The 13,106-nt window shown below is 56.8% G+C and overlaps 1 protein-coding gene across 6 annotated transcripts in view; it reads left to right on the top strand.

The window, feature by feature from the left end:
- The window catches only part of Arhgef10l (Rho guanine nucleotide exchange factor (GEF) 10-like), a 132,798-nt gene that overhangs the window by 55,400 nt on the left and 64,292 nt on the right, over positions 1-13,106 (top strand). For all 6 annotated transcript variants that reach the window (XM_005409810.2, XM_005409811.2, XM_005409809.2 and 3 more), the window contains exons 5-7: positions 5,993-6,084; positions 7,011-7,094; positions 10,277-10,440. In XM_005409810.2, coding sequence (XP_005409867.1) covers positions 5,993-6,084; positions 7,011-7,094; positions 10,277-10,440 — 340 coding nt within the window. The remainder of the gene's footprint in view (positions 1-5,992; positions 6,085-7,010; positions 7,095-10,276; positions 10,441-13,106) is intronic.

Raw genomic sequence — 13,106 nt, 5'->3', positions numbered from 1 at the left:
CAGGTGGTGTGGGCTGCCACTTCCTGAGTCCCTCCTGAACCAAGTGCCACAAGGCTCAGAGCCCTCATACCCATTGTGCAGATGAGCAGCCGAGGCGTAGAGCATTGAAGCAAACGACCCAGGATCTTGTGAGCTGGTAAATGGCAGGGCTGGCATTAGGCCCCTCTGCCCTTGAAGCCACCCACCGAGTCCTGCAGCGTTTGCCTCTCTGCTGGGCTTTGAAGCGGGAAGATCAGCACCACCCTCCCCTGAGCTCTCCCTGCCACTGCTGCTGAGGGAATCGGGCTTGAAGGGGGCGCCACTGAGCACAGATCACTGGCTTGCTGAGTTTCTCCTGGACCTGGGCCCGCACCTCTGGCCTCTGAGGGCAGCAGCCCCGTGGACTCCGGCCCCCTCTGGAGCTGTGTGCTTTTCCTGCCTAGTTGTGCCTCTGCCCCAGAGGCCCCCTGCGGCCTCAGCGTTTCCCACTTGGTCAGGATTTGGCTGGCTCTGGGCCCAGCCATGGGGATTCTAACTGGTCCCCTTGAGATACTTGTCCTCCTGCCCCTCCTCCTGGGTGAGCAGGACAGGGCAGAGTGCGCTGCCATTGGCTGCAGTCTCAACCGGGGCTGGAGCCTGGGGGCAGCAATGGGTGGTGGACTCTTGGGAGGGCCCGGAATGCCATCCTCCCCCCATACACCAAGACCTGCAGTGTTCCCTGAGTCCGCAGCACTGTCCCACAGGGTCTGAGTGGGACCCGAGGCCGGGCGGATACCAGCTTTCCCCCACCAGAGTCCTTCGTGGGAGGCTTTTGGGGTCCAGACCTTTGTTTCCATTAAAGACCTCTGTCTGCCCTCTCGCTGGTCACTACGTTATTTCTCTGTGTTGTCCACGCCTGCTTACAGGGGTCTCAGTCCCTGCCTCAGAGCCGGGACCTCTGGACCAGGGCCTCTGAGGACTCCTTAAGCCACAGAGTTGCTTTCCTAAAAGTCACATAGGACGACCTCGTGCCTGTGTTGAATACCCCAGGGTCCCTGCGGTGACCGGACTCTGCCACATGAACCTTCATCAGAGGTGCCCAGCACAGAGAGGGCGCTGTGCAAACAGCTTATTCGTGCGTGGCCTTTGTGGTCATGCTGCCCTGTCCAAATCTGCTTTGGCTTCTCGCAACGACCAAGTTAAGCCGAACAGTGGCTCCCCCGAAGGGTCCCCCTCCTGCCCGTGCATGCACCTCCTGCCCTGTTGCACATCTTGGCTGAGCGCTGTGCTAGGGGCTGGTGCCCGGGCCAGTGGTGAGTTTTCTATGCCTGTGTGTGTGTGTGTGTGTGTGTGTGTGTGTACACCCGACACTTGCTACATGCCGGCCCTGTGCTGAGCCTCACCTCCTTTATCTCACGAGTCCTCGGAACACCCACACGGGGCAAGCACTGTTTCGAGTCCCATTTTACAAATGAGGCAGCAGGCACAGACAGGAAATGTCATCAGCCCCAGGTCACCCAGCAGGAGGAGGCAGAACCGGGGTTAAGCCCCGCGCCTGCGTCCTAGGCCCCCCTGACTGCTGTCTCCCACACTGGCCTGGCTTGGGTCCCATCTGTGGTACCCACGAGCCATGTGACCGAGGACCTGTCTGTGGGCTTATCTGCCCAGCCCTCAGTTTCCCCTCTAAGTGGGGTGATGAGACCCCCCATGGGGCTGTCGGGAGGATGAGCTGAGGTGGGGGGGATCCAATGCTTGGTCAGGGAATTGCTTGACACTACTGTCACCAAAGCGCACAGGTCTGCCCATGGCCGCTCTCATTTTTGATTATTATTGTCATTACTTTGGTGGTCCTGGGGCTCAAACCTAGGGGCACTGCACAACTGTGCTACATCCAAGCCTCTGTTTAAATTTTATTTATTTTATTTATCTATTTATTTAATTTAGATACTGGGCATTTGAATCCAAGGCCTTTATACTGAGCTACATCCCAGTTCTTTTAGTTTTTGAAACCTTTTTTTTTTTTTTTTTGGTACTGGGAATCGAATTTAGGATCTTGCATTTGCTAGGCAGGCGCTTGTGCCGCTGAGCCATATCCTCGGCCCCTATTTTATTTTTTTTTGAGAGGCTGAGGCAGGAGAATCATTGCGAGTTTGAGATCAGCCTGGGCTCCAAAGTGAACTCAAGGTCAGCCTGAACTGCATAGTGAGACTTTGTCTCAAAAAAACAACCGAAAGCAAACAAACAAACAAAAAAACTGGAGACAGGGTCTTACTAAGTTATCGAGTTGCTTAGGCTGGGCTTGAACTTGTGATCCTCCTGCTTTAATCTCTCAGAGTGCTAGAATCACAGGTGTCTGCTACTGTGTCTGGCTCCTTTTTAATTTTTTAATTTCAAGACAAGACTTTACCAAGTTGCTCTGATGAGACTTTACCTTGTGATCCTCCTGCCTCAGCCTCACCAGTGCTGGGATTATAGGCATACACCACCACGCCTGGTCTGTTCTTAACGTTACCAGATAAAATTCTCTCCCCGCTTCTCTCCTTTCCTTCTTCCCTCCTTTCCTCCTGCCCGTTTTTCCTTCCTTTCCTTTTATAAAAGTCATACATATTTATTGCCCCCAAATTAGAAAGTATAGATTAAAGGTTGCTGACTAACCCAGCAATGAGTATCGCGCCCCCTCCATCCAGTCACCTTCCCAGAGCCCCGCCTATGAATGCACGAGGCTTGGGGGACATCGAGATAGAAACCCCAACATTGCCTGTGCTCTGTGTGCCGAGCCTTGAGATGACAGAGCGGAGGGGTGGGCCTGGAGTGCAGGGCCGGGGTTTGGGCAGCACCTGTGTGTGTGACCGCAGGCTGTAAGGCGCGGGTGCCTTCCTCAGAGGCCCCACCTCCTAATACCGTCCCCTGGGGGTCACGGTTCAGCCGTGTGGACCCTGAGGGGGACTCAGGCCCGGGCACAGCAGGTGGGGGCTTTAGCCTTTCTCGCCTTCCTTTGTAGAAAGTGTGGCTGAACAGGCAAGAGTAGGCGCCTTCTTCTTTTTTTTTTTTTTTAAGAGTAGGCACCTTCTGACGAAGCAAATCTGGGGTGAGGGCAGATACTTGTGTGCGAATTCTCGGCTTTCGGGATGTGAAGCAGTGCAGACTTTGCGAGCAGGAAGACTCACTGTTAGACCCCAGCTCTCTGCAGTAGCAGAGTGAGTGATTTTTTTTTCTTTGGAGCATTAGCTTTCCATATTGTAGAACGGGGATAGTAGCACCTATCTCCTGTATTTTCCTGTGAAATTAGATTGCACGTATATGTAAAGTCAAGTCAAACAAGTAGCAGGTGCTTTTTTTTTTTTTTTTAAGCAGTCTTGTGGATTGAACCCAGGGCCTTTGCACTGAGCTATATTCTTAGCCCTTTTTATTTTATTTATTTATTTTGAGACAGGGTCTTGCTTATTTTCTCAGGCTGGGTTTGAACTTGTGATTCTTTTGCCTCAGCCTCCCAGAGTGCTGAGATTATAGGCATGCACCATCACACCTGCCTAGTTATATATGAAAGCTAGGGGCCGGGGATATAAGCTCAGGGGCGTAAGCGCCTGCCTGGCAAGCATAAGGTCATGAGTTCGATTCCTGGTACCAAAAAAAAAAAAAAAAAAAAAAAAGAAAGCTAAGTGTGCCTGTAGATGGAGATTGTTTAGCCTAAGGCTTTGATCTTTTTGAGACAAGGTCTTGCTATGCAGTTCAGGCTGAGTCTGAACTCACTTTGTAGCCCAGGCTGGCCTTGAACATGCAGTGATCCTCCTGCCTCAGTCTCCTGAGTGCTGGGATTATTGGCCCGCGCCACCACATCGGGCTCTGAGCCTAAGACTTCGAAAGTCACGTCCACTTTGGCTGCAGTGATTTGGTTCTGTCTGAGCATGTCCCCCTACCTTTTTCTTTGTAGTATTAGTAACTGAATCCAGGGCCTTCACATGAAGCTATATATATTTCCAGCCCCAACGCCCTTTGTCAATTTTTGTTTCAGAGCTGCCATGGTGGCACATGTCTGTAATTCCAGCATTCGGGAGGCTGAGGCAGGAAGATTCGGGAGGCTGAGGCAGGAGGATTACTGTGAGTTCAAGACCAGCCTTGGCACCATAGTGAATTCATGGTCAGCTTGAACTATCTAGTGAGACCTTGTCTCCGAACAAACAAAAAATTATTTTGGGAAAGGGTCTCACTAAGTTGCTAAGTTACTTGGACTGGGCTCAAATTTGTGATCCTGCTTCAGCCTCCCAGTGTGCTGGGATCGCAGGTGTCCGCCACTACACCAGCATGTCTTTACATTTCTGAGTGTCTGAATTCAACAGCTGCAGGATGTCTCTGTGTTGAGCAGCCAGTGTCTCAGGGAAGCAGCTCTCGGGGGTGAGAGCTCATACTCCTCCCCTCAGACCAGCACCATGTTCCTGCTCCAGAATAGCACCGTCCCCTCCCTACCTCAGCTTCCCAGCCAAGGAAAGCGCCGTCATCCTCACCCCAGGCAGTGGGTGGCTGTGGGAAGAGCCCAGCTTGGGAGCCGTCAGGCTGGCTTCCCGGCCAGGTTCTATTGCTTTCTGGCAGGGTGATCTTGGGACCTGCGGGACGGGTAGAGGGGAGCCAAGGTCCTCTCCAAGTTGGTGTGTGTGTGTGTGTTGAGCCTAGACATTTTTTTTTTTTGGAGACAGGCTGTCACTGTGTAGTCCAGGTGGATTTTGAACTTGTGGCGATCCTTCTGCCTCAGCCTCCCAAGTACCAAGATTACAGGTGCATGCCACCAAACCTAGTCTCAGCCTGGACTTTAAAAAAATTCACGTAGGAATGATTTCCAATATACAGAAAAGTTGCAGAGCTCGTCAGTCTGTAGAGTTCCCATTGCTCACGCGTTACATGACCATGGCACAGTTGCCGAAACCAGGAAACGTGCCGTGGTGCGTCACCAAGCACTCTGGGCTTTGTATGGATTCCATGTTTTCCCACGTGTGTTCCTTTTCTGCTCCAAGATCCCAAAATGTATTTAGTCGTCGTATCTCCTGAGCTCCTGTGGCCTGCCACGGTTTTCCCAGATCCCCTAGGTGTCTATGATGTGGGAGTATGGAGGTCCCGGGCAGGTATTTTGTAGGATGTTCCTGTCAGGGTTGCCTGCTGTTCTGACCTGTGGCCGTGGTTTTGGGCAGGAGCGCCAAGGAGCCAGGCGCCCAGCTGTAGCAGCTGTCAGGAGCTGGTGGCCCCGGCATGTGTGGAGTCACCCGCCTCCCTCTATTGCCTGGTTCAGGTGGTGCCAGCCAGTTGCTCTGCTCCTTCCCGTTTGCTTGTCTGTCTTGAGGAAGCTGTCACTGGCCCAGCCTGTCCTCCAGCTCTCAATCTTGCACAAGGCAGTGGATGCCCCAGCCGACCTCATTTGCATGGGGGAGAATGGAGGGAGCTTCCCATGGGGAAGTGGAGTGAGCTCCAGGCACAGAACGAGTGCTGGGTGCTTACACCCCTCTCAGCGCGTTCAGACCTCATGTGCTGAAACCAGCAGCAGGACTGGTGGTGCCTTCTGCTGCAGCTTTGTGTGTGTGGGTGGGTGTGTGTGTGGGGGTACGGGGTAATCCCCAGGGCCTGCACACTACGCTACATTCCAGCCCTTTTAATTTTCTTTATTTTGAGAGTCTTTTTTTTTTTTTTTTTTTTTTTGGTTTTCCTCTGGTACCGGGAACCGAACTCACGACCTTGCGCTTGCCAGGCAAGTGCTTTTGCCGCTGAGCTAAATCCCCAGCCCCAATATTTTGAGAGTCTTGCTAAGTTGCCCAGACTGAGCTCAAACTTGTAGTCCTCCTGCCTCAGCCTCCCTGAGTCCTGGAATAACAGACGTGAGCTGTCGCGAATGGCTCCTACAGTGCCTTCCAAGGATGAGGAAACCAGGAGGCTAGCCCAGTGGCTGGCTGTGGACCTCCCTGGTGGGCTTTGCCCATCGCATGCCCTGCAGACCAGGGGAGGGCATGCGTGTCAGAGCCCGCTGGCTCACGGCACCATTTCTGGCCCACAGGGTGCCGGCTGTGGTGAGCAATGGGGATGCTGTGGATGTGGCTTTCTCTGGGGTCCAGCGCTCCAGCTGGAAGCGGAAGAGCTCCCGTCGCAGTAAGTTCCCCAACCCTAACTGCTCGCCACCTGCCTGGGGTGGTGCTGGGAGCTTGTAGTCCCCTTGAGGCCAAGAGCTTATGCTGGCCCTTGAGAGCCACAGGTTCACCCTGCCTCTGAGGCCTGCCATGGGCTTGGTGGCTGCTCTGTGGTGGACTGGGCACTGTGCGCAAGAGGTCCAGGAGTGGGCCTCACACCCGGCTGTGCATCTGTCTGCAAACTGTCATGGGCTCCTGCGACAGGCCTGTGGGTCTGATGGGAGCACCAGGGTCACTAGCACTCTGGGAGGAGGACCGCACACAGGGGCAGGTGGGGAAGGAAGGTCCCAGGCCGAAGGGGCAGCGTGTGTGTAGGAGCTGGAGGGCCAGGGGACACCGGGTCCCTGGGGAAGCGGCCCTTGGCTGTCCCGGCTGGGCTTGGGGGTGGCGTTGAGCGGGGGCCCCTGCTCCTGCAGTGATGGGAGAGTGTTCAGCTGTGATTGTGTCCAGTCCCTGTGCTGGGTTGAGGGGAGGGTGGGACAGGAGGGGGTGAGTGGCGGGTGCAGGGAGGAGGGAAGCATTGGTTAGGGCAGGGCCCTCTGAGTTTCCCGGAAGGCCGAGGGGACCATAACAGGCTCCTTCCGGGTGGGGGCTGCTGTCCCGAGTCCCAGCTCTGTCCAGTGGAGGAGGAGAAAGACCCCCCGTCCCAGGCCGGCATGTGGTGGGAGCCAGATGTGCAGGCCTGGGGGTGGCAGGGAGCTGGGTGGAGGTCTTCACCTTGGAGCTGCTGAGGGCAGGGAGGAGCCGGGACTGGGTCCCCGGAGAGCAGGAGGAGCCCCAGGCTACCCGTGCTGGCCGCGCCATCAGGACACCATGGCCACCAGCCGGGCACTGCTCCTGTGGCTGCACGGCCCACCTGGGTGCTCTTTCTCTCCCCTCCACTCCCAGCCGACCGGTTCACCTTCCCTGCCCTGGAAGAAGATGTGATTTACGACGACGTCCCCTGCGAGAGCCCAGATGCCCATCAGCCCGGTAGGGTGTTTCCCTGGCTCCCCGGCCCTGGCCACCCTCTTCTTGCCTTTTCACAGCTCTGCAGGCTTCCAGGTGGGGCTCACGGGGCCTCAGTATGGCCGGGGCTTGGAGCTCCTGGGCAGGATGGTGCGGTGGCCACGGGTTCCCAGGCAGGTCCTGTCCCTGCTCAGCCCTGGGTGTCGCCTTGTTAAGACAGTGACAGTCTGGGCTTCCCGGGGCTATTGAGGAGATGAGCAATTGTTGAATCAAGAGGGCAATGTAGCTAAAACTCGGAGAAGCCCTGCGCCTGCTCTGGGTTAGGATGGGGGTGGGACAGGTCTGTGGGGAGATTGCAGCTGCAGAGGGGACATGGAGTGTGGGTGGGTAGGTGCCACTGGGGCTCACCAAGCAGATGTGGAGTGGCAGGCGGCAGCCCTGAGCCATCTCTGCTGGGACGCACAGACCAGGTTCCCCATATGCCAAGTCGTGTGGCCGCTTTGGCTTAGGGTACCACGTCCTCATTTCCAGACAAGGAAACTATAGGAGCAGGGCTGGGATTCTAACCTGGGCCATTCTGACTCCCAGTGCACTGCTCTGTTCCCTGCCCCAGAGGATCTGGGTGACATTTTGTGACAGGTGAAGCACATTTGATCCCGCAATTGAGGGAACCCCAAAAAGCTGGCACAGTGCAGGGCCTGTGGCCCCAGTCACATCAGAGAGGTTCAGCTGCCAGGCTCAGATCACACAGCCTGGGCTTGAATGGATGACTCTTCTTTGCCCTGCTGTGGTAATCTACTTGTTTTCAGGGGCTCCCCATCCAGAGCAGGTACACCGGCCTTGCTTCTGAGGAGCTGCTAGTCTGATGGGGTGCTGTAGCCATCCGTGGTCAGCACCCAGGCACACAGGCAGCATGTCAAGGACCAAGGGCCTGGAGCCATCTCCTTCCTGACTCCGGTCCCAGGGACAGGGACCGATGGGCCAATGCGTAGGGTCGTATGGGCCAATGCGCGGCCTTTAACAGCCTGGGACGTGCTTGGGGCCCAGCTCCCTGCTTGGAGCTCCTGAGAATCCAAGGGGAGCAGGGAGGTGCGGTATCTTTCTGGGGCCTTGTAGTCCCCACACGCTGCTTTCCCATGCGATCAAATCAAAGGACAAACTCCTTGGCCTCAATCTTCACTGTCCTCAGGGCCTGGGAGATGGATTTGTCCTTGTCTTCCTGTCCTCAGGTGGCCTGGGAGCCAGACAGCCTACGCAAGCATCCTGCTCTGCCTGGGACTGATGTGGGCTTAGCAAAGCTCTGAGAGGAGGTGGTCAGCCTCCGTCTACAATCCAGAGGACACATACACAGTCCTGGGTTCAAATTCTGCTCTGCTACTAGTTGGGGCCTAGGGCTCTGTGCCTTTGGGCTTTGCCTTCATAGAAAACCAAAATCTCCTGACCTCACAGGCATCAGGGGAGGGCATCCAGAGAATTGCTTAGTCTCTCTGGGCCTCAGTTGACGCATCTATGAAAATGGGCCAGTTGTATCCCTGTCCTTGGGATGCTGTTGAGGTGCAGATTCCCTGAGATGATGTCGAGCGCTGAGCAGGTAGCCGTGAGTGCTTTGGAAGGGCCCTGTAGTCTTGGGTGTTAGTGAAGACCAAGGCCCGAGGAAGCTGGGGGACCCTGTGTGCTCTGAGGCCAAGGCCCGAGGAAGCTGGGTGTTGGTGCTTGGGCCTGTGTGGCTGTCTCTGCTGGAGAGGGTATTTCCAGACAAGCTCCAGGATGGCCATGGAGCGGTGGGGTTTCAGTACCTGGCAGCGTGATGAATGGGTGGAGTCCCAGCCCAGCTTGCTGTCTGTCCTGGGCCAGCCCATCTCTTCTCTGGGCTGCTTTTCCCATGTCTTGTGGGAGTGGTGGTCCCGCACCTGCCAGCCACAGCTGCTGAGATGGGGACGGGCTGGCAGAGGTATCCCCAAGATCTGGGTCTGCCTCTTCAGTCACTAGTTCAGGGGTCCCCTGCAGTAACAGGGCAACCAGCCCAGGTTTCTAATAACAGTCATGGCCTGTGCCCTAGCTGTCCACCTCTGGAGACATTAATCACCAGTGTCTTTGCTTAAAAATAACCTCCCGTTCTCCTCTGGCCCTGGGTCTCGGGTCTCCCCTGGTCCTCACGGCACCTGATGGTCTCCCCAGCTTTCCTGGGGGTGGATTTGCGAGGCTGTGGGTCAGAGGATGCATGCAGTCCACACAGAGCCACCGCGCATGGTCAGCTGCCTTGCTGGGTCCTTGCACCGGCGGGGCTCTTTCCCAGGGGCTCCCAGTCCTTGTTTATTTACTGTCTTCCTCCTGGTCTTGTAGGGAGGTCTCTGATTGCCAAGGCAACCGAGTTTCAGCAGCAGCTTCCGAGCAGGTTTTCCCAGTGCCAGATTTTTTCCGTGTGCCAAAGCGTTTCATCTTCGTGCACTTTTTGGAGTCTAACCTCACTTATTGTTTGCTGTTGTTTTCCTGAGCCAGTGTCTCACTTGCCTTGACCTCACCGTGTTGCCCAGACTGGCCTTGAACTTGCGATCCTTCTGTCTCAGCCTCCTGAGTGCTGGGATGACAGATGTGTGCCGCCACACCTGACTGTCACTTCATGGGAGAGTAGTTTTTATGCAGGTGACAGAGGAGGAAATCTGCCATGGAGCCGGCACCCTGTCTCCGGGCCTTGGGGTGGTGCCTTTCCCAGCCTCAGCTGTATAGCAGCGTCTCACGCCTGACTTGACGAGGACTGCCTGGTGGCTTCTGTTCCTTCAGCTGGGGGCTGTCAGTTCTTTGTCCCCAAATCCTCAGACCAAAACATTTCCCTTGGGGCTTGGGAAGAAAACAGACACTCCTGGTTTCTGGGCCAGGCACGCCCTCTACTGGACTGTCCTGGACGCCATGGGAACTCGGATTTGGGGCCAGAGGGAGGACTGGCCCATTCCTGGGCCCCTCGTCCCTCAACAGTCCCCGAGTACAGGAGGGTGCTGAGGGCTGAGGTGGGACTTAACCCTTAGCTTTCTTCCAAGAGAGGCCAGGGAGTGGGCGCTTGGATCACAAAGTCACGCGATGTTAATAGGAAGTTACTGAGTTTGTGTGTGTCTGGCACTTGTGCTTGTCCCCATTTTCTTAGCCCCTCACCACTGGGCTAGCCGCTTGGCCCCGGGGTCCCCGGCTCACCAGCCCTGCCCTGGCTGCAGGGTCGGAGCGGAACCTGCTCTATGAGGACGTGCGGCGGGCACCCGGAGAGGCCGAGGACCTAGGCTGGAGCTCCAGCGAGTTCGAGAGCTACAGCGAGGACTCGGGGGAGGAGGCCAAGCCGGAGGTCGAGCCTGCCAAGCACCGAGTGTCCTTCCAGCCCAAGGTGAGGGAACCAGGTGGGAAGCGTCTTAGGTCCAGGCACTGGGACCCCTTCAGGGATGGGGCGGTGGGTGGTGAGACCTGAGACCTGCATCTGGGCCTCCGTAGTTCCCGCAGGAGAGTGGTGAGTGGGGAGCCAGGAGTGACCCTGGGTTGCTGTGTCGTTGGAGGGCTCGGACGGGGCGGGCATGGTTTGGACCTGGCATAGGTGCCCACTCTACCCACTGCTGTGCAGACCCAGCGAGTTGCTCATGCCATCATGGGCTGCGACTGGGCTTCAGAATTGTTCCCAACTCAACCGCCCAGCTGGTCAGGGCTGGCCCTGACCGGGCAGGGAGGCTGCTGGCACCACTGCAGACCTGCCCATGGCGGTTCCCTCCAAGGCCTTTGATGTGCCAGCTGGGCTTTTGGCTTCTCTAGTGTTTGTGCCTGGAGCAGGAGCACTCTGCCTACTTCACAGAGGCTCTGCCAGGCCAATAGGAGGGCAGATGGGCAAGTGCTCCTTTCCTGACGTCACCTGTTGTGCTGAGATTTGCAGTTTAATGGCAGCAGCTTCTTACAGGGCTGCTTGGCCAGTGGTGACAGGGGCCCCTCAGGCCCCTTTTGAAATGACAGAGGCAGGCAGGTGAGATCTGCCCATGGGCCTGTCCTGTGGGAGCTGCTGGACCAGGTGGGGCCCAGGTGAGGGTTTTAGGAGCCTCCAGGCCATTCCTGAGTTGTGGGGTCCCTGCAGGAGAGGTCGCCTCTCTGGCCAGCACTCACAGGCAGGAGTCTTCAGGCAGCCTCTCCTCCTCCAGGAAGACCCCCAAGTCCCAAGCAAGATCCCCTGAGCCTCGAGCTCTCACTGATGGGCCCACACTGGGCGAGGGAACTGGCCTTCAGGGCTTGCCAGACTCGGAGCAAGGAGTTTATGACACCTGCCGTGTGCCAAGACCATGTCCAAGGAGTGGCTTGGGATACATGGGAGCAGGAAGACCAGATCCAGGCTTGGTGGACCTTTATGGTCTGGATATAACGAATGGGAAACGGTTTGTGAAAAAGAAGACAGAAATGCCTTTCTGTAATATGAGCCATGCAAGCCTGGCTGTGGGCCTGGAAGGATGGGGACCCCGAGGGCTGCCGAGATTGGTGAGCTGGGCTCCAGCCAGAGGAGACTCCAGGGGTTGCAGGAGCAGGAGCAGCCCAGCAGCCCAGTGTGCCGTGTTCTGCAGAACTAGCAGCGCATACTGCCTTTCTGTGGCGCTGGGCGGTGCAGCTCTTGCCCCCGAGGTCACTGGTCCACGCGAGGGTAGGACCCGTGCAGCCCAGCCCTGCTCTGGGTGTGACCAGTGCATCCACACTCCCTTCTCTTCTCCCACTGTCACTTCGCCAGGCCCTGCTGGAGCCTGGGAGAGAACCGTGGCTTTCTCTTGAGGGGAGGGAGAGGAGTGACTGAGTTGAGGCTCTCTAGCCGCAGTGCTCACATCTGTGTGGGCATCAGAGTCCTCTGAGGCCTGGGTGGAATTGCAGATGCCAGGGTCATGCCCAGGGACTGTAGTTCAGAGTTCATGTGGGGCCCAGCCACCACCTTTTAACGTGCTCTGCTGCCCCCAGTGGAGCAAGGGGCCCGTTTCTCAGCCCTCAGCCTGGCCCTGGGCTGGAGTCTGGGGCTGTGTGGGAGCTTGTGCCCCTCCCAGCCTCACATCCGGGGCTTTGGTGTCTGCCTCAGCCCACAGGCCCCGTGGCATGCTTCTTGGGGTTGCTAACATGAGGGCTTTTTCTGTGCCACAGACCAAAGCCCAGCTAGCTGGGAAGGTTTGGGGAGCGTGGGGCCCTTTGCTCTGATGCCCACTTCTGCCTGGGGACACTGCTGCACCCTGCCCATGGGGCTCTGCCTTCCTGAGCTGCTTGACCACCCGTCCCGCGCCTGGCGTGCAGCGCAGAGCGCCTTTGGGGGCCGCTGCTGCTTGGCTGTGCTCTGTGTGCCTCAGGGCTCTGCGCTGCAGGTGTCTGGGGAAGTGTCTGTCCTGTCCTGGGAGCCTGACTGCAACCCTGGCACTCTGCCCAGCTGCAAGAACACTAACGGAGCCCCTCCCTGAGATGGCCGGAGGGGTCAGCCCCAGGCAGGTGACTCATAAAAGAAGTGACCCTGGGGGTCTGCAGAAGGAGCGCCTCAGAAACCCCTGGCCCAAGTGTAAGCAGCCGCTTTGTCCCGTAAGGACTCCTCATGGCCACCTGCAGTCAGGGGGAGGATTTTCCCACATCTCTGTTCTGTGCTCATCAGCTGCGTGGGGTTGCAGGACTCGTGCCAGCTCTGCTCCCAGCCTCCTTTGTGGACTGGCCAGCCCAGGAGGTGACCTCTGACCCTAACATTTCCCAAGCATTTACACCTTGAGAGGTCAAGGGCACTAGGGGCTATGGCTTTATTGGTGTGCCAGCCCAGCAAAAACTCAGGAGCTTATGTGGGCTCAGTACAGGCCCCAAACTGCCCAGTGGTTTGGGAGTCTGAGTCACTCACTAGATCCCTGACCTTTTTGCCTAAAAATAGTGGCCATCCACCCCTTATGGTGCAGTTTATAAAGCAGGTTGATTTCTTTGATTTTCTTGATACCCTAGTGTGGTTAGTATTATTGGCATTAAGGTGCACATTTTGTTGACCAGAATAATCCATGGGACTGAAGCTCAGACAGG

The sequence above is a fragment of the Chinchilla lanigera genome, unplaced genomic scaffold (assembly GCF_000276665.1).
Source record: "Chinchilla lanigera isolate Chin_1 unplaced genomic scaffold, ChiLan1.0 scaffold00126, whole genome shotgun sequence".
NCBI lineage: Eukaryota > Metazoa > Chordata > Mammalia > Rodentia > Chinchillidae > Chinchilla > Chinchilla lanigera.
This window is presented reverse-complemented; position numbering and strand designations above follow the sequence as displayed.